We start from the raw sequence: 20,657 nt of genomic DNA on the forward strand, positions 1-20,657 counted from the left end.
TGATTATTCTGTCTCCCTCACAAGATGATAAGCTTGGGCAGGTACTTAAGTGGCTTACCATTGCTCTGAGCCTAAAATCTTACAAACTTCTTAATGTATCTAAAGTCTTCTGATCTGCCCCTAAGACTACTTCTTCAGTCTCATCTCCAAAAAAAAAAAAAAAAGACATAATTCAGTTGAATTTAATAAATAATTATAGATTCTCTTTTGACCCAAGTTTTCCTGCAGAATCCATTGGTTTGCCACAATTAGTGCAAAACTACACAAATTAGTAGTCACTATTTCTACTTAGAATCCAGTTTTCTCAGTTACCTCCAAACAGCTTGCCTCCTTACTACATAGCAACTTCCAATGGCTTACAAGATGTTAAAGACATTGATCACCTCAGTTTTTGGAATCAAGATTCTAAATGCCTGATATCATCAATTTTCTCATCTAACTTGCCCTCCACAGCATCAGTAGAGTTCACCACTGCCTTGTTCTGGGAAAACTTTCTTCTCTTTAGTTGCATGATGCCACTTTCTCTTGGCCTGCCTTTTACCTCATTGGCCACTACTGTTTCTTTGGATTGTAACTTCTAGGCATAACTATAAGTAGAAGTACCCTAGCGCTCAGCTTGAGATTCTCTATTCTCATGTATACCCTGAGAGATCTAGTAAAATGGTCTCTGCTACTAGATAATAGTTTATAAATAATTTTGAATTTCTAGTAAAAGGTCATTCAGGATTTGCAAAAAAATTTCATATTCATTAATTGTATTAAGATATATTTCTTTATACTGGCCTCAAATTTGGGGCAGTTTTTTAAAAATTTAATGTGCTGCTTTAACTCATCAGAGAAAAGACTACAAGAGAAATAAGCTATAGCAAAAAAAAATCTAAATGGAGAAGTTCACTTTAAAAACTCATGCTACATTTGGTGGCTCTCATCAGTATTTGGGATTAGGTATGCTGATGCTAAAGAATAAAGGCATGGATACGCAAAAGTTTAAACATGTTTGGAAAAATTACTAAAGAAGGTTGTGTTTCATATGAAGTTCATAGCTTCAGAAATTGATCTCTAAAAGTTAAGTATTAAGGAGATGTATTACAGGCAATATCACAAAAATATTTGGTTACATGAGAAAAATGTTTGAGCCAATGACTGACATTACAAGACTCTTATAAATATGCAGATCTTAGATATACATAAAACCAAATATTAAAATAATTTATTATCTCTGAAATTTATTAATTTCCTCTTGGTGATAGAAAGGCAGACACTATAGAAGTATATTAAAATTTTATCACTGAACTATGGCAATATGCTCTGCTCATTATAATCTAATAAATATTTATTGAGGGTTCCTTGTATCCAAGGTCTTTATTCCTTCATTCTTTCTTCTATTATTTTACTTATTCATTCAACAGTCATTATTTTTAAGGCACCATTATATATTCCAGTGATAAATAAATGACCAGGACTTGGCTATTCTTGCAGTAAATGTACAGAGGTTAATAAGATATCTTTCTTATTTTCAAGCAGGGATAATGAAAATATTGAAAGATAATTTGTGATTCTGGTAATGAGGTGTTTTCAAAGCATGTGATTTTGAACTTAAAAAAATACAGGAAATAGGAGAGTTTGTCTATCAATTTGTAGCAAAATAAAAAGCATTTAATAGTAAATTTGGTTAAGACATTTGCAATTACTTTGGAATACTTAGTTTATAAGATAGGCAGTTTCTTGCAACTAATATGTTATAAGATAGGCAGTGCTTGCAACTAATATGTTTTGTTTTTTAACCCTGATACCATTCATTTTAAGATCCACCATAAATATGAGTAGCTTTTTGGGAAAAAATATTATTATATAAGATGTGCAAATAAATTGAATTATGTCTCAATTACAGAAGCATTAAACTGTGAAAGTAAAGTGCCTATTATGCTTTATGGAAGAATTATAATAGATAGTAAATCAATTTACTAGCTAATGGTGGTTTCTAGCCTTGTTTGACTTATTGATTGGTTTCATGTTTTTTGATAAGTCATTTGAAAAACACATCTTGCAATTAATTTCAGAACAACATTGGCAGGAAAAATGTTTTTTATTCTGTTAAAATTGAATTGGTCCCATCTACATTTTCCAGTGCCATTTGATTCAGAGTACTTTTTTATTCTAAAAGTTATCCAAGAATGTTTTGCTTCTATAATTATATATTTTTCTAACCTTAGGAAAAGAACATTGAAGATGTGGTTCTCTAAGTCTGCATTCCATTGAGTACTTTGTGAATTTTTTAAAATCCCAAGCACAGGATCATTAATAAGTTAAACACTATTCCTAGCTTATTTTCTGTAAGTTCTGGACAACAGAACTATTAGCTACAGATTGACAGATCCCCAGCACCTACCACATGGCCCAACAAAACAAAAAGTGCTTAGTAAAAGTTTCTGGGAAGAATCAATGGGTGTACCAAAGTATACTAAGTTAAAGTAAATGAAGACATTTTTACATGTATGAAGATGTTAAGTAGCCTACTCCCAGTGCATTCCCTAAATAATCATGATTGTGTCATACATTGCATCATATATATATATATTTTTTTCAAAAAGCATTAAGCAAATCTAATTACTAAGAGAATAGAAAAAGTACTTCGTTTGGGGTGATTCTTAGGCCTCTGTCCGTGGTCTCGGGGAAGCCAAGAAGTCCATTCTCCTGTAGACTTTATTGACTAATTTCTACCTGAAATATTAGATAAGAGACCATGATGCTGTTTATACTCCATTTTCTAATCTTCAAATGTAGAGTTTTAAAACTGTAAAGAAAGATCTGTGAGGACAGGAATTATTTTTCATTTGTTGTTGGTTTTCTGCTTGCCATTCTATACTTAGTGTCTAGCATAATACCAAATTTAATATGCTCAATTAACACCTGTTGGATGAATGAATCAGAAATGGCATGGCTAAATCAAGGAAACTATTGGAATTAAGATCATTAGGTCAACATTAACTAGCTAACTGAAATAGTTTATATGTGCATGGGGATATCCAATTTGAGTATGCTTTAATTTTTATTATCAAAATCAATACTTAGCATCATGATTAATCTGCAAATGCTCAAACCGCCTCTTTGCTAGAACTGCATAGCCTAGTTGATATTCAAAATAGAAATAATTTTTACTAAGTGCTTTTTATCATTAAAGCAACTAATGAATCCATGTAACCCACAAGCCTTATACATCTTCATGGATGAGCAAGTTTGGATATTGCAGTCAGACTTCTGATGTCACCAAGGATCTTTCTTTTGGATTATTTAAAACCAAATTATCAAAATAAAGATTATCAAGCATTCTGTTTTTTGTTTTCCTTTTGCTGGTGGATTATTTTGCTCACCTTTTCCTCTTTGTTTTGGGAATTAGGGTTTCCAATGAGCCCATGTGGTGTTAAGAACTATCTCTAGATATTGAGTTTACATTACAAACAAGCAAAAATTCCCAGTCTATTAGAGATCTTCTCCTAGGATACAAGGGAAGGCAAAGTTCAGCTAAACTGTACAATTAATTCGCAATCATTTCTGAATAGAGAGAAAAGGTTGCTTTAAGCTGTTCTGTTCTCCTCCTAGGGATTTAAGGTCAGTTTCAAGAAGCAAAATTACTATTCTTTCAAAGTTGTCTCTCCTGATTTGTATTCCTGTAATTATCTCCTCAGGACCTCTTTCTTTTTGACTTGTAAACATAGCTTAATCAATTTGAGGATTAACTACATGCAAATATACTATTCTGATAGCTGGATGGACAGGTAAAGGAATAAAGTGGGATAGTTTTCCTTCCTGACCAATGATTTTCACCAATGTGTCAATTATTTTTTTTTACACAAAGGAATCTGAGACTTTGTTTCTGGGAAAAGTGATTTTTTGTTGTTTTTTGCTTCAAATTCAGACCCCCGTTCTCTTTTAATGTGGAGATTAAAATATCTTCAAGCAGTGGACAAATTCTGGAGATCAAAAGAACAAATAGTTTGTAAAGAAATAAAGCCTTAAAATGTAATTATTATCATGACAGCTGACTTTCCAGCCATTGAAATGAGATGATTTTATGTTAAAATAAGAAGCATAAGTAATTAGATACACTCTGATCAACAACCTATACAATATTTAACTATACTACTAACTTCTATTTCTAAAAAAGAGCTCAATGTCACTTCATTAACCCATTTCTCATTTTCAAATCAAGGAATATAGGATGGTTATTCCAACTGTTTTTTGCATAGTTTACATTTTCGTTTTAGGATGCTTTCCTGAGAGAAGCAAATATAGTCAACTGGTCAAATTCATGAGCTGTGGAGCCAAATGCCAGATCTAAATCCTGGCTGTCCTCTTACTGTGTTACCTTGTGTTAGTACCTCACTTTCCTCTTCCATAAAATAGAGATCATGATAGCATCATCCTCATAGGGCTACCATGAAGATTAAATGAGTTAACGTAGGTAAAGCAAATGGAACGGTGCCTGGCATACGTAAACATTTCAATAAAAATTGTTATTCACAACATCTTCTCATTCTAAAAGGTATAGAGGATATGTGTTAAGCACATTCATTTTGAGAAATATTGCCACAAACTGCATTTAATGGAATACCTTGGGATGTTATTTACTGGCACTAGTAGGAATTAGTATTAACAAATGGTATTCAAGAATCCTCTTCCATGAAAGTGGCTGAAATGTTCTTTTACTAGAATTCAGAAAGGACAAAATCTGTCTTAAAGTTGACTTTCTTGGGGCATTTACTCAACTCTGTTTTTATGGTTATGTTTATATCCTCTTACTCATACCGCAAGACTTAAGGTGAACAGTTAAAATAGTTTCAAAATGAGGACAGGTTGAGGAATAACAAAACACATTTCTAGCATTATTATTAATAACCTTGCTCTTAAACAGAAATTTAAATTTATAAATAAGACCTAATTACTTTTTTTTTTTCAGTATAACAGGGTACTGAATCTGACTTGGGATGCTGAATTTTATCTGTAAGTTTACTTATAAAAATATGACTAAAAGGAATATAAAAAACAATATCCCAGTTTTAAAGATGAGGAAAATTTGTTCCAGAGTGAGTTAATTAACCCCTATTCAATTTACCCTATAAATAGCTATTGATTTTCTGTATGTGGTACTTACTCTGCTGGGTAATATACAACTGTAAGTGAGCAGGCATGGCTTCTGTCTTTTTAGCCCCTATAGACTATAGTGGGGAGACAGACAATTACAATAAAGTGTGATGAAGGAAAATAGGGGAGTACATAGCAAGAAGAACTAACGTACTATAGAAGATCAGAAGTAGTATAGAATTTAAACTGAGCCCTGAAGGGTTTGGAGTGGACCAGTGCACTGGGAAGTTTCACAGCCTATGGGAAGGCCTGAGGAGTGACAGGGAAAGATGGAACAAGAAGTATAAGGGAAAAGGGATGAGACATGAATCTCCACACATGTGCAGATCACTGTGGGCCAGGTAAACCATGTTTCAATTATAGCAAGAGCAATGAAAAAATCTTTGGAGAGTTTTAAGCAAGGATGACATGCTTAGATTTATATTTCTTAAAGATAATTTTGACGGTAGCCAAGTGGATGAACTTACAGGTGGTGTAAGATGAGGGTCAAGGAAGCCAGTAGGTGGCTCTTGCAGAGCCCGGGAGAGAGACTGCGTTGGCTTAACCTCCCGTCTACAGATAAATGCAATCAAATCATAGCCACATAGAAAATATTGATTTGATTTCTAAGTCTTATTTTCAAAGAGTTAGAATTTTGATTGTTACATTTTCCTGTGACCCAAATTCATGAAAAATTGCTTAAAAGAAAGACAGCTCCCACATTTTCCATTATTAAACTAAGGATTTTATGCAGCATGTCCTTTTCTATTGTAGAAGAAGGAAAGTGATTAGCTTAATTGTTTTGGCTGGTATTTTTTTGTCCAGAAGCTAATTCCTACCTACCAGGCACTATTCATCTTTATGTCTGTTAGACTCATTCCATGTTTCTTATTCCCATTGCCACTGCCCTAGTTTAGGCCATCATTACCTCTCACCTGGACTGTTGCCATAACCTGCCAACTCATCTCTCTGCCTCCCAAACCTTTATTTCCTCCTATTTATCTTCACATTGTACTTTCAGATTCCCCTGCTCAAATGCCTTCAGAGATTTTCCTCTGCCTACAGGAGAAATGTTAGCCATGATTGTATCTGCTCTGACAGCTTTATCTTCTGCCCTGACCCCCATACACTCTAACCTTAAACTAAGCTAGGTTACATGATCCTCCTCAATTAAATCCCACATTCTAGCTCTCTGCTTTTGCATAGGTCTAGAATGAAATCCTCCACTTCCTGAAATCTTAAATTTTTAGAGCCCAGGACAGAAGTAAATTTTTCGTGATATCTTCTACAGTTATGTCAAACAGAAGTATTATTATCCACTCAGGGGTCTCACAGCCAAGCTCCTGAATTTTCTTGTTACTGTAGGTACACATGCACGTATCTCATCTCTCCTATAAGATTTTATGTTCTAAGGGCAGACACAGTGTCTTATTCTTTTCTTTGTTCTCCTCAGTACCTTGCCCAGTGCCTTGAAAGTAGCAGATGCTCATTAAGGACTTATGTCATTAAGTTGATGTCACTTTTTAAAGATAAATTTTTAAATTTTTATATAAAGTTATTCTAAGATCGAAAATGTCTTCAGAAAAATAGTACCATTTATGGATTAAAATTAAGATCACAATTTTTATTAATTGTGCAACATATTAATGGAAGATATTAACATAATTTATGTTTTCTCATTAAATATGTGTTAAATATTATGCTATATGCACTATTGTAGACTCTGCTAAAAATGACAGACAAGATCTTTATTCACTGGGAGCTAATTCTAGTCAGAGAAACCAGTAAATGTTTTAGCCACATTTTACATTATTTTGTAGACATTGATTCCTATAAGTCTTTATACAGGTAGCCTCCTGTAGAAACATTTTTCTTGGTTATAAAAAGTAATTTTTTAAACTTAAGCTGTATTAGTTACTCATTGAATATATGAGTGTAATATCAATATATTAGAAACTAGGTACTTTGCTAAATCCTGGTGTTAGTCAAGTAGAAAACAACAGGTATCTAAGCAAGTGAGTGTGTTACATTTCATATGTCCTGTAGTCCAAATATGCTCACAAAAATTGGAAATAATTATGTGTACCAAAGCATATAGCATCACAAAGCCCAGTTAAGGTGGCTGTTATCCCAGCACTTTGGGAGGCCAAGGCAGGTGGATCACCTGAAACCAGGAGTTCAAGACCAGCCTGGCCAACATGGTGAAACCCTATCTCTACTAAAAATACAAAAACTAGCCAGCCGTGGTGGTGCATGCCTGTAATTCGAATTACTCAGGAGGCTGAGGCATGTGAATTGCTTGAACCTGGGAGGCAGAGGTTGCAGCAGTGAGCTGAGATTGTGCCACTGCACTCCAGCCTGGGCAACACAGCAAGACTCTGTCTCAAAAAAACAAAACAAAACAAAACAAAAAAACAGCATCACAAAATGGGTTGGGCCTTACTCCAGGCTAGGAAATGATAAAGGATGAGAGAAGGACCAGCTAACTGCTTTGATGCTTTGGCAGGGAGCAGTGAAGAAGAGAGATTGCTGCATTGGACTGGCCCACATGCTTAGAATTTTTTTCCTGAAATATTATGTCACTGTTTCCTGTGGACTGAAGGTCAGTCATTACTGAAGGGAATCAAACTAATTGAAAGGCCTGGAAGGGAAATGGGACCCTAAAAGTAAGAGTCTGTTGCAGTGAGCTGCTGAAAGAGCAGGAAAAAGAAATGGTCAGGTGAAAGAAATGGTCAGGTGAAAGAAAATTTGTGTCAAGGAAACCGAGGTGACAGACCCTCAGCAATAGTGAGAGAAGTAAACACACACACACACACACACACACACACAGCCTTAAAAATCTTGAAGTCTAGTGTGAAGTTTGTCAGGTAGGAACTTTTTTCCTATAACCATCCTGTTTTCGCCTACCTTCCACCTGTAACTTTGGAGGATTCAGAACATGAGTTAGTAAGAGTGACAAAGAAGGGTGGATGAAACCCATAAGACATCTAAGCTTTCTTTTTCAACTTCTTACCTGAAAGGGGCTCCTGCTGGGGATAGAGAAAAGATTCAACTTTAGTGTTCAAAGTTTCAATTATTATATTGGTCTAGGCACACTCATTTTTGAATTGAGACTGTTTGCAAGCTAAGGTTTATTGTTTTATTATGCAAGTGTAATATATTTTACTGAATACCTTTTAAAGGGGCTATGAGAAATAAAAATAAATTTGCTTTTTTATTTGATTCCACAAGTTACTGTTCTACCTACCTATTACTTACACCAAAGCAATATTTTACTAATCAGGCCTACATACAGTAAGGACCACATGGATGTTTTGAATAAAAATTTCTTTGGTAGAATAGATAAAAAATCATTAGTATGAACTTAGATTAAGCAGGACTTTGAAGCTGGACTTAAATATAGATTTGTAGAAAGGAGGAAGAAAACACATTCTAAATTAAATCATGACTACAAAGATACTTAGGTGTATATTTGGTGCAAACAAAAAGGTCTGGGTAGACTAGATGTTCATGTTGAGGATGACAGACTGGAAAGATACACCAGGGACCTGGTTGTAAAACGCCTTAATGGCCAAGCTGGGAAGTTACATTTAAGTCATATTTATATTTAATGCTTTTAACACCTGGGAATGGACTGGAAATATCAGTTGTTCATCAAGTTTAACCTGGTAGCAATACTTACTTTTCCAGCTTCTCTCACTTTTGTATATCCCTCATTCTATTTTCTTCACACCCTATTTGTTCTCTTGTTTATTATCTATTTAGTGTAAGCTGAATATAAAAACATTTTCTACATTATTGTTGTTCATGCTATAATATCTCTAGAACAGTGACTGAACACACAGTAGGCACTCATTAAATTTCTGATGAATAAGTAATTGTATAAGGAGAGACAGAGTGAAGGAGATAAACAGTTAAAGATTGAGAGGACAGTGATGATAACCTGGGCTAAGATTTTGGCAGTGGTAGGAGAGAAAAGAAGTTGCCATATTACTTAAGAAGGAATCAACAGAGGACTAAACAGAAGAAAAACGTCATGGGCAGTTCCACAATTTTGAATGATTTTATGGAGAAGTAATCACGTTTCTCCTAGAATCAGAAAATAAGGAAGATGCTGGTTGGGGGAGGGAGTGGGCTTTTGGCTTTGGATATGTAGAGACTTCTCTGTGAAAGGGACAGTCCAGTAGAAGTGACATCTTCAGGTAGAAGTACCGTAACCATCAGAGTGGTCAAGAAAGCCAGGCACTGCTGATACACGGTGTAACTTCCGACAATTTAAGAGTTTCATCTCTGAGATGTCCGAGTCTTAAAAAATTCAAACCATTAAAATGTTTGGGAGAGTGGGGTGTGCTCTGTTTTTTATTGCTTTTCTCTTCATGAAGTCAGCTACTAAGTGTGGCATTCCCGGGAAGGCAGAGAGGGAGCAAAGAACTCCTGGGAGGTAAAGCTGGTGGCCCAGGCTGAGCCTCCCCCTCCCTGCTGCCAGTCCCTCACTTCCTCTTCGGCATTTTTTCCCATGTGGCTCTGAACACTGCTTAGGAAACTATCTTTGGCAGTTTTTGTGAGGATTGCCAGCTTTAGCTAAGCAACCATTCACTTGAGCGAAGTGGACGCTGAGTGAAGAATGTGTAAGTTGCCAAGTGAGGTCCTTCCCCTGCCCCCATGCTGCAGATCTAGAGGGCAGTGGGGAGAGTTGTGACAGAAGTGTTCCCACATCCCCTAGCTCATAAGGGCATAGCTATAAAGACAATTTGAATTTTAAGAGTGCAGTTATCCAAATCGAGGAGAATTTCTAAGAAATCTTTTCATTTGATATTCTTCAAACACTAGTAACTTATCTTTCTAATATATTAATATAATGATAAAATACAGGATAAAAGGTTTAAAATGAGAAGATTTTCTAATATCAGTAACTTCTTCAAACACCAGTAACTTCTTACTAATATATTGATATTAATATGATAAAATACAGGATAAAATATTAAAAATGAGGTTTCCTAGTAAGAATATCCAAAAGATATGTATTATGTGTTTGCATATCTTATGGGAACTTACTATAGGTAACAGAGAAAAACTTCCTTTACAACAAAGATAATAAGAGATTTCTAGAAAATCTATTCATACAACTTAAAGAAACTGTGCCTTATTAGTTGAGCTTAATTAGTACTCAGGCTTGTAGAATTTACTTTATACAACTGGTTAATCCAATTAGAACTTGCTGTGGAGAGTAATTTCGTAAAAGAAATTCACTGGATATTCTGTGTATGACCATCATTCTATACGTAATGGTCATGGACTGAATATTTGTGTTGCTCCTAAATTCATGTGCTGAAGTCCTAGCTCCCAATGTGATTGTAATTACTAACAGGACCTTTGGGAGATGATCAGGTTTACAGAAAGGCCATCAGAGTTTGGGCCTCATAATGGAATTCATGTATTTCTAAGAGGAGGAGGAGAGCCCAGAGCATCTTGTCTTCCTCCCAGCTGTGGGAGCACAGAGCAAAAAGAGGCCTGGGGAGAGGACTTGCACCAGGAACTGAATCTGCTGGCATCTTAATCATGGACTTCACAACATCCGCAACTGTGAAAAATGAATGTTTGTTGTTTAAGCTACCCGGTCTATGGTATTTCGTTATAGCAGTCTGAGCAGACTAAGACAACAATGTTTCTCAAATACCAAGAATAATCAGAAGTTTATTTAGTATGCCGATTCCAAAACTTCAATCTATATGGTATTTGTTTCAATTAGCCTGGGATGCATGTGTCCCAACATTTTTCATTTTAAGTAAACTTCAAAGTGATTCTAAGCAGGCTCTTTGGGCAATAATTTCACACACTATTTACAGCAGAGGTAAGTAGATGATTTTTGTTGTTGTTCAATGCATGAGAGAGTGTAAAGGAAAGGGAGAGGTTAACTATTCTTTATTCTTCAATTTTCTTACCCTTTCATACTTCAAACGTTCCAGCCTTTTCCATATAAGAAGCAGACCTAAAATTATCAGCTTCTGGCCAGGCGCCATTGTTCACACTTGTAATCCCAGCATTTTTCGAGGCTGAGGCGGGAGGATCATGAGGTCAGGAGTTCGAGACTAGCCTGGCCAACGTGGTGAAACCCCGTCTCTACTAAAAATATAAAAATTAGCTGAGCATGGTGGCAGGTACCTGTAATCCCAGCTACTTGGGAGGCTGAGGCAGGAAAATCGCTTGAATCCGAGAGGCGGAGGTTGCAGTGAGCTGAGATTGTGTCACTGCACTCCAGCCTGGGCAACAGAGCTAGACCCCGTCTCTACTAAAAATATAAAAATTAGCTGAGCATGGTGGCAGGTACCTGTAATCCCAGCTACTTGGGAGGCTGAGGCAGGAAAATCGCTTGAATCCGAGAGGCGGAGGTTGCAGTGAGCTGAGATTGTGTCACTGCACTCCAGCCTGGGCAACAGAGCTAGACTCCATCTCAAAAAAAGAACAACAGCAACAAAAAACCCAAAAAACAAATTATCAGCCTCCTTCCTGTCTTGTTATATCACATAGCAACAACCACAAATTTAGGACCTTTGAAGAAAAAAAAAAGAGAGGGTGAGCACTCTAATACTTCGATCTTTTTCCTAGCAGGGCTTCATTTGTTCAACAACTACAGAGAAGGCTTGTTTCCTTTCAAATTACTGCATTATGAGTGTTTAGGAAATCATAGCCAAGGAAGGGCTTGTCTTCGACAAAGTCATGAAGTAGGTAAAAATTCAATAAGTTAATGGTTCATTTTGCCTACTCCCTACCAAACTGGTAAAGTTATCTTTTCTGAAAAATGAGCCTATAAATTCAGAATGTGTTGGAGGGTTAGTACACTATGTGGTTCTAGAAATATATGTTCTTTAGTACTTCTTGGATGAAATACTTCAGTTTAAAATTTGGAATATTTTATGAACAAAGAAAGGTAGTGAAAAATATATTTTGGGGGTTGGGGGAAGTGGGACTTTTGGCATTCCTCAAAACATTTTTTCCAAGGGGAGGTCTTGAACAAAATCTATGGAAGAGATTTGTTAGATATCTAAGTTCATGTCTTGCCTACTAATCAATTTTGAAGTTAGGTACGGTCTGGCTACCAGTGTCCTAATGACCAACATAGTATGGACTGGTTAGCAGTCCATAGATGTGGATTCCACAGAAATCACTGGGATTAATGCATCAGCATGTAGAGGGTCTGCTTTTTCAGGAAAAACAAGATGTTCCAAAACATGAAAGTTAATTATATTCTCTAGTATCATTTTCTCCTTGAGGCAGATATAAATTCCAACTGTTTTTGACCTTGTAGTGCCATCTCTCAGATTGGCATGTATTCTGACATATTTTGTAAAAGCAGTTTCCATTATGTTGTATTCACAACACATGGTTCTTTGAAACTGTTAAGCAAATATTACTAATAATCTATCTGCTATGTGTTAACAATCAAAAGAAACAGGCTCCACCAGATGGAGGGGCAGATCTGTGATATCTGTTCCTTTTTTATGTCCATTAATTACTCCAGCACATATCACAAATCAGAGAAAGACCCTCAAGGAAAGACTTGTTTCAGCCCTTTGCTTGTGTGAAAAGAAGTGTAAGTTCATGCAATTAAGACAGCAGGTTTCCTGTCTGTGGGAAGGCACTGAGGTCAGAGAATAATGAGATGTGGGTTTTCCTGGAGCAGCACTACAAACTGAGTCTTTGGAATCTCCAGCAGGTCACTTTGCATCTCCTATTCTTAGTGTGTTTAAAATTCATAATTCCTGATTCCTTCCAGTTTCATGCTGTAGTATATATTATAGATAAATATCCCAATGTATAAAATGCTGAGAGTTTTCTAACATAAAGATGAACCATTACTACTTCAGCAGGGTAAAGAAATTTGAAAATTTTACTAGACTACGAAACCTTTTTAACAGCTTGTTTTCCTGGTGGGAAGTAGGTAGGTTGTAAGAGGAGAGTAACAGCAGCATTTTAGCCTCAGCTGAAATCCTTTTCACCTCTATCCTGGCTTTTTGTGAGACTATATTCTTGCCACTGTATTAAATTTTACAGATGATAATGGTCATTGAAATCAGACTCCAAGAAATATATTTTCTTCACATTTTCAGATCTGGTGTTTATTTCTCAGCTTGTTAATCTATAATCTTCATAGACTTTTCTATTTTAAAATTTTGTCTTTAGTCCTAGTCAATTATAAATAATGTTTTAGTTTATTTCTTCCATTTGCATGTTTCTGCCTCTCAGAAGGGACAGTGTCTGGAGTGGAGAAAGATCTCGAGCCTGGGGAATTCTATTCTAGACTCCTTTTCATTGATTATTGTTTGCCTTCCTTACCAAAGCATGTCCCTCTACTTGGAGCTCAGAAAATACTTGTTGAATGCAATGAAGCCTGGTAAAATAAATAAATAAATAAAAATAAATAAAATTGTGAGGCAATATTGGTAGTAAAGAAAATAGAGCTTAGAATAAGAAAGTAAGTTTTGAATTCCAGTTACAGACTTGTTAACTACCTGAACTTGGGCAAGTTACTTTATCTTGCTGGGCCTCCATCGCCTCTTCTGTATAAAATAAGGATCCCAGTACCTACATCACAGAGTTCTTGTATAGCAGAGTTCTTAGCACAGAGTAGTTGGTTAATAATTATCATCTATTATATTGATATATTATTAGTTTTGTCACCTCACAGCATACAACACTGTCTGCACAAGGCATCAAAATATATACATACATTTAAAATCTTAAATATGAATGCATCTGTTAAATGAAGGAACAGACTGTTTCATTTGGTTGATAATTCTGGTAACATTTTCTCAAAAATTTCAAGTTTGATTTTTGCAGCACTCTCAACTTTACACGTTTGTGAAACTTTGAGAACATTTTTTTTGTGTTCCCACTGCATGTCCTATATTTTGTTTTGGTCAAAATAGGTACTTAATAAGTATTTATTGACTAATTGTTTCCCTATTAGCTACCTTTTCTTTCTGATGGTAGATTCTTTCTTAGAGGAATCTTCTCAAATTTTATACTTTGAATATTCCCATGCTGCATATATAAGTTGTTAAGTTTTTTCAAACTATGTATCTAGCATCATGGTTTTGAATTATTTATCTGTTTAGATACCTGTACCCTTTCAACTGAATTTGCGAAAATGTGTGTGTGTGTGTGTGTAGTTGTACAGTCAATGATAGTGAAGTAGTGTAGTAAATCTGATAAGGAATTAAAGATCAGAGTTACTTTGGGCTTTTTGTGGAGGTGCCTTCTCTATATATAGCTTTATTTTCAAACTGGTGCCTTAATCTATGCCTACGTGGATTATATCAGAATGTTTTCCAAGTTTATTTCTCTCCTTAAAGTACAGTGTACAATTTCCAGTTCCATAAAAAGATAGCTCAATTTGATGAGGAAATATTTATTCTGTGTAGGCACAGATTCTTTGGATGCCTTGCTGTTCCAGAGAGAAGCTATAGGTATATTAATGGCCTACATTTTCTATACCAAGAAAATTGATTTTCCTTTTGTTTCTAAGGAAAATCATTTTGAGGTTGCTCACCACTATGTGATGAATAGCACTATAAAAGTACTTTGGGACCTCAGGAGGGAGAGTACTTGTTTAAAAATTATTTATTTCATGCAGTCTAATTTTATTTGTTTAAAAATATATTAAGTTTTAGAAAGTTGTCTCCTCATTAATTCTTTAACCTAATCCACACGAGTGTTTCTATATACCATTGAAAGCTCAACAAGCAGTAAGAAAGACAGCACTAAATGGTGTTTTTAGATGCTGATTCACCTCCCTCTTAGTTTTATACTTTCTTGACTTGCTAAGTGTAACCTAGGAACTTATTTCCTGATTTATATCATTTACTCCTCTACTGTCTAGCAGAACTTGTATTTCAATGCCTGGAACTTGGAGAAACAATTGAGTGGGATGGTGAGTCTACCAAGATATTTGCTTAAGAATCCTAAAGAAGCCTACACACGGATGTCTTGGAACAAGATTTTAAGTGAACAAAGTGAAAACCTGTTTTTTTATGTGTTTTTTTTTAGGCTTTACTATTTTTAAAGTAACCTTCACATATGGTACCTCCATATATATCGAAATACATTCCACATTGATATATGCATGATGTAAGCTTACTTTTCATAATGCAGCATGGTGAATAATTTGGCCTTAATTCTACTGGGTTTTTCAGATTGTTTCAGTATAAAGGGGCTATTGCCAATTCTAACAGAATTACTATGTTGTGTTAACATACACATCTAAACTATGTACACTATTACATTCCTAGCACATTCTATTAATTATGGAAATCAGTTTCATTTCAATAGTGGAATTTACATGACAATAGCTTCTGGGGTTCAGTGGAGCATCGGACCAGCATGTCACAAAATTCCCTTGTAGTGTGGGCGTTGACAGGGTTCTGTTGCAAACAAATTTGCAATGTAAATGTCTTATAATGTGCATCCACATAGAAATTACTCAGAAGGTATCACCTTAATATTCACATAGGTCATTAATGTCAGAGAAGGTAATTTCTTAACTCTTGCATTAGTAAATTATTAGGAACATAGTTATACACATATGTAAGTGTGTAAAAAATGTCTTAAACATTTAGCAAAGATGTCTGGAAATAGAATTGCCATCTTTGTGTTCTCTACTGTAACTATGTGAAGCTTTTGTATTTTATAAGTCTCAGAGAAATGTCTGAGGAAGAATCTGAATCAAACAAGAGGATGAACTAGTCCAGAAGGCTTATAATAGGAATTAAGTAACAGGATAAAATAGAATCAGGGGAAAATTAAGCTGAATATCACAACAAAGTTCTTAATAGAGAGAACCATTAGACTGTGAAATAGTCTTTCAAAGACTCTGGAAGAAGTCATTATGTGATCCATTTAAAGTCAGACTGGACTGAAGTACTCCAAAATAGAGTAGGCTATGGAGACCAAGCCTACATTAGAAGTAGAAGGAGGGGTATGAGCTAATCGTTTTTGCCGTCTCAGTGATTACTATGATGATACTCATTTTATGTGTTCAGACTTGGTAGATAATCTTCTATCATTTTATGCTCCTTCTCGGGAGCAATTTCAACAAATTCATCTAATACAGTATTGGATCCCTTTAGTGGCGTCTCAAAAGATGTGAGAATGCACAATAAACTCAGTTTAAAATAGCAAAATGAGACAACTGTGAGTAAACACGTACTTCTTGTTTTTGAGAATTACTCCTGGAGAAAACAAGTCTCACGCTGGAACTTTGGCCACATTCCAATGTGCGTAACTGAATCCTGCCCTCCTTGTTTTACAATAGTGATTAGGTATTAATTTTCATTTCTTTTGTTTAGTGGAATATTGAGATGTTTAGTGCTGGAAAACAAATGGAAAATTCACCCCCAAGCCAATGTGCTACATTTTGGCAGGAGGTAGCTAGTATCCTGGAAAAACATCATGTTTCATTTTGTGACTGATCACTATTAGAAGAATGGACAAGAAAGACAACGGTTTTATTTGAAAAAAAAAAAAGATAGTTTTACATGAAATAAAAATGAGGAAAATGTACCCAGGGAGGTTGTAAAAATGTTATTGCTGAGAGTCTTTCAAAATAAGACCATCTTCACTTGTGTGATTCCAGCTAACAACCTGTCACAGAGAAGTGAAGCAGTGACCTTTTGACAATTATCCCCATTATTTTATTAAATACAAATATTAATTTCAACTTAAACATAAAGATCAATTAATTTTATGTTATAGTTGCATTTATTCAACTTAGCAATTTTAATTGCAGTGACATAAAATCCAAGGTGAGCTCATCATTTTGGCATGTGTAATTGTGGGGTATATCATGTGATTTATACTCCTTTTCACATGTACACCACAACTTTTTAAAAAGCCCATTGTACAAAAATGAGTGGGTCACAGAGTATATTTTAGTTATTTATAATATTTTTTGTGTGGCTTTCCACACATTTTGTTACTGATCATATATTCCTGAAGTTTGAAAAATACCATTCAATTTAAATAAATAGAAAGGTATCTGTGTCCTTCAAACTCCAAAGTGTGGCCTATTCATTGTACTGGCATGATTTTCTATGATTTAGGTTTCATATTTCATTGGTAAGAGCCTAACTCATAAAACTACAGTTTTACACCTAAATATATAATATCTAGGAGCAGGTGGGGTTTCAATGCTAAAAGGTATTATTGCCATATTCTTTTTCATCTAATAAAGGTAGATATTCTGGAATTTCATTGTTTTATTTGTTAAAGTATAGGTTTCAAGACTTCCTTTCCTCATTTTCCATCCTGAGCTTCTGTGTTACTCTGAACATAAGATAGCCTTTGGGCATATTTATTCAAAATATCTATGTACTACTGCTGGGTGATCAAAACCCAATAGGATGGACAGCTGAAGTCTACAGGTGTGAGAAATCTTTGTAAATATAAAAGATTTTATATTTAAAATCTACCCATTGTGAAAGGAAAAATATTACAATAATTTCTGGTGTACAATAGCTTCCAAATATATTCAAATTCTCTTGGGCTGTTTTTAGAAACAAGGTACATAGGAATATAGAATCATAATTATTCATTAGAGTGTCCTAAGCATCTTTGGTAGGAACTGTTATCCATAGTTTAGCATAGTGGCAATGTAGATTATTTTAGTAATGCCTATATTGAATATACTTCTGCAAACAATTAGAATTCAGAGAAGAATCTTAAAATGTGTGATCAGATAAACCAAAGCAGGCTCCACCCCCCAACCTCCCCTCCACCCACCACAAAGAAACATATTGTAGCTCTGCTGGACAGTTCTAAGAAATTCAAGGAAAGAAACTCTAAGGAACTATTGTTGGTACTTAACTCACACCTACCTCAACTCACATTAACTTCAACTTTGAATATTACAATATGTACCTACATATAGACCCAAAACACATCTATTACTATTCAAATAATAGTAGAAATATTTTATAAGCAAATTAGTTGAGTCCTTAACCAAAGATCTTTAGAGGTGCACAGTTTTATTTGTTTTTTAAAATTTACAATATCTAAAATACTTAAAGTGGGAGAATGCTTCCTTAATATGTTTACCTGAAAGTGTTATACCTTTGAGAATTGTCCACCTTTGATAACCCAAGGAATAACTAGAAAGAAATTTAAATGAAATCCTTAAGAAACAAGCTTATTGGATATATCACCTAGTCTATTTTTGGATCGCAAATCTCCCGCCCTCTCTGAGTTATCTCACTGTCAGATAAGAAAATGGAACAGGACTGATGAAAAGATATGCTCCCTGTTTGGCTTTTCGATTTTTCACTCAAGTCAAAAGGAGCAAAGGGCAGCTAGTTAAGGCTCCTTTCCAACCATGCTCCCGGGAGGGCAAACCTCTGGCAGCCTTCGGCTTCGGAGCTTATCCGGGCTGCATGGACCAGGTCCTGCTGACCGTTGCCCACCTCTGCCGGCAACCTCCACACCCACATGAAACCGCCCGTATGTCAGCCAGTCATCGCACGGATTCCTGTGCACAAAGCCTTAGGGAGCCCCCAAACAGAAACAAATTCTGAGCCCAGAGCTGAGATGGAGGTGGTTAGCTGATGAGACTGGTCTCTCTGGGGGTCTGCCAGTGCTATTTCGTCCCTTCGCCTCTCGCACCCTGGCCACAGATCTATGCCCTGAAATCTCCCTCCTCCCAGACACAGACGTGGGTGCACACACACAGACTCTCACTCATGCACACCCACATCGCCTCTGCCCTACACCCTTCCCACTCCAGGCAGGACTGTAGGGACTGGTCCGTGCTCTGCCTCAACTTTCCCGGCTGCGCCTGCCCCACGCGGCACCCGAGCATCCGCGCCCTGGCTGGGCGCCCTCCAGAGGGGCACGTCCTCCTCTGGCCCCTTACCTCGCACCGACAACTCCTGGCAGGAACTGGAGCTGACCGTGGTGGCAGCGGCGGCGGTGAGCCTGCACCCGGGCTCTGGCTCATGGTTGGTCCTCCTCATCCGACACAAAAGAGGTAGCTTGCTGGCTTTGTCCTTTCCAATTCCAAGGGAGAACTTATTTTGCCCTCGAAATGGCCAACTTGTGCGCGCAGCTTCCTGTCACAGTGCCCCCTGCCCCCGCCCCCTCCCGGCTGCACGCTGGACCACTGCCCGGTGGCAGAGCATCCAGGCATTCGAGTCAGTGGGGAGTGGGAAAACGGAGGGGTGGAGTAGAAGAGATGGAAGAGGTTGGGGAAAGGGGGGACCCAGTGGTCTTCCGCGAAGGGGAGGGGAGCACTTCCCAGCCGAGTCCCCTCCTCCTCTTATCAGACAAACCCACTTCCTAGGCGCGGAAGCAACTTTCCTTCACCTTGACCAGGCTGAAGCAGTCGCATCTATTTGGGACTCTCGGCAGAAGCACGGACCTCCTGGCATCCTCTCCTTTTCATTCTTTCCTCCCTCTCTCATTCTTCTTTTCCCTCTCCCCCTCCCCCACTCTCCCCCATCCACCCTCCTTTTATAAGGGTATATCTGCGGAGTCTTCAGTGAGCCAGGGTACCTAGACGAGAGGATTTTTATATGAAAAGCCAGGGTAGCTTTGCCGACTGCTTTGCCTCACTCTGAAGTCCTTAGGCAGTGCATGCAAAGGTCGGTGAATTTCCGAGTGGGGTGAAGGGGCATGGGGAGGTAGGGAGGGTGGCGGCTCCAACTTTAAAGCTCTGCTAGAGCGCTTGGCTTTCAGGCGAGTAGGGGCTAACAGACAGTCCTTAGAAGAACTGTCCTGTGGTCCCTGGGCAGGGGGCTGACCGCATGCCAGAGGGGACTAGGAGAGCGGGAACAGAAAGGGAGTGTGAGAGCCAGGGAGGTCGGTGCGCAGCTCAGCCCTACTCGCGACTCAGCTACACACTGCGAGCCCCTGGAGAGGGTTTGTGCAGAACAATCTCTCGGTCAGGCGGGAGGGAGACGCTCCTGTTTCCTAGCAACCCTTATCAATCTTCCTCTGAAGGAATTCGATTGGACAGCCCCTGGAGAGAAGCCACGCCCATCCAGGAATGCTGGGCTGCTGCTTTTTCGCATTCTCCCAAATTTCTTGGGTGGAATAAGATTATAGGGGACTGCTGAATTATCTTCTTATCCTTTTGTGCTACCACCTCGCCTTCTTAAAGCTACCCCCAGCACCCCCTCATTAGTCCTTCTCTAGTCCTACTATGGTTGTCAGATACAGTCAATGTTTCCTACGGAACCTCTTCTTTCTTCTTAAAATTAAATAAATAAATAGGAACCTTAAATGGATGACGTAGGCACAAAAGAGAAAAAGGCACGTGGAAATAGCTTTAATAGGCTGCAAGCTACAGATAAAATCCTAAAGGTAAAATTCCAGGCGTCTCTCTATGTCTAGAAACACACACTGTTTAATTTCCAAATTGAAACTTCATTAATTTTTGTACTTTAATATACTAACTTTGTATTAACCAAGGACTGAATTATATGAAGCCAGACACAATTAAATGTAATGCTTTAAATGCTACATTTAGTCTTTAATATTTAATGTTT

At 37.0% G+C, this 20,657-nt stretch overlaps 1 protein-coding gene across 3 annotated transcripts in view; it reads right to left on the minus strand.

The window, feature by feature from the left end:
• Positions 1-20,032, minus strand: part of GRM3 (glutamate receptor, metabotropic 3) — a 228,507-nt gene extending 208,475 nt beyond the window's left edge. For all 3 annotated transcript variants that reach the window (XM_011927678.1, XM_011927677.1, XM_011927676.1), the window contains exon 1: positions 19,025-20,032. In XM_011927678.1, the coding sequence (XP_011783068.1) occupies positions 19,025-19,124 (100 nt within the window). In that variant the 5' untranslated portion in view covers positions 19,125-20,032. The remainder of the gene's footprint in view (positions 1-19,024) is intronic.
• Positions 20,033-20,657: the final 625 nt, after the last annotated feature.

The sequence above is a fragment of the Colobus angolensis genome, unplaced genomic scaffold, assembly GCF_000951035.1.
Source record: "Colobus angolensis palliatus isolate OR3802 unplaced genomic scaffold, Cang.pa_1.0 Scaffold74, whole genome shotgun sequence".
In the NCBI taxonomy this organism is placed as follows: domain Eukaryota; kingdom Metazoa; phylum Chordata; class Mammalia; order Primates; family Cercopithecidae; genus Colobus; species Colobus angolensis.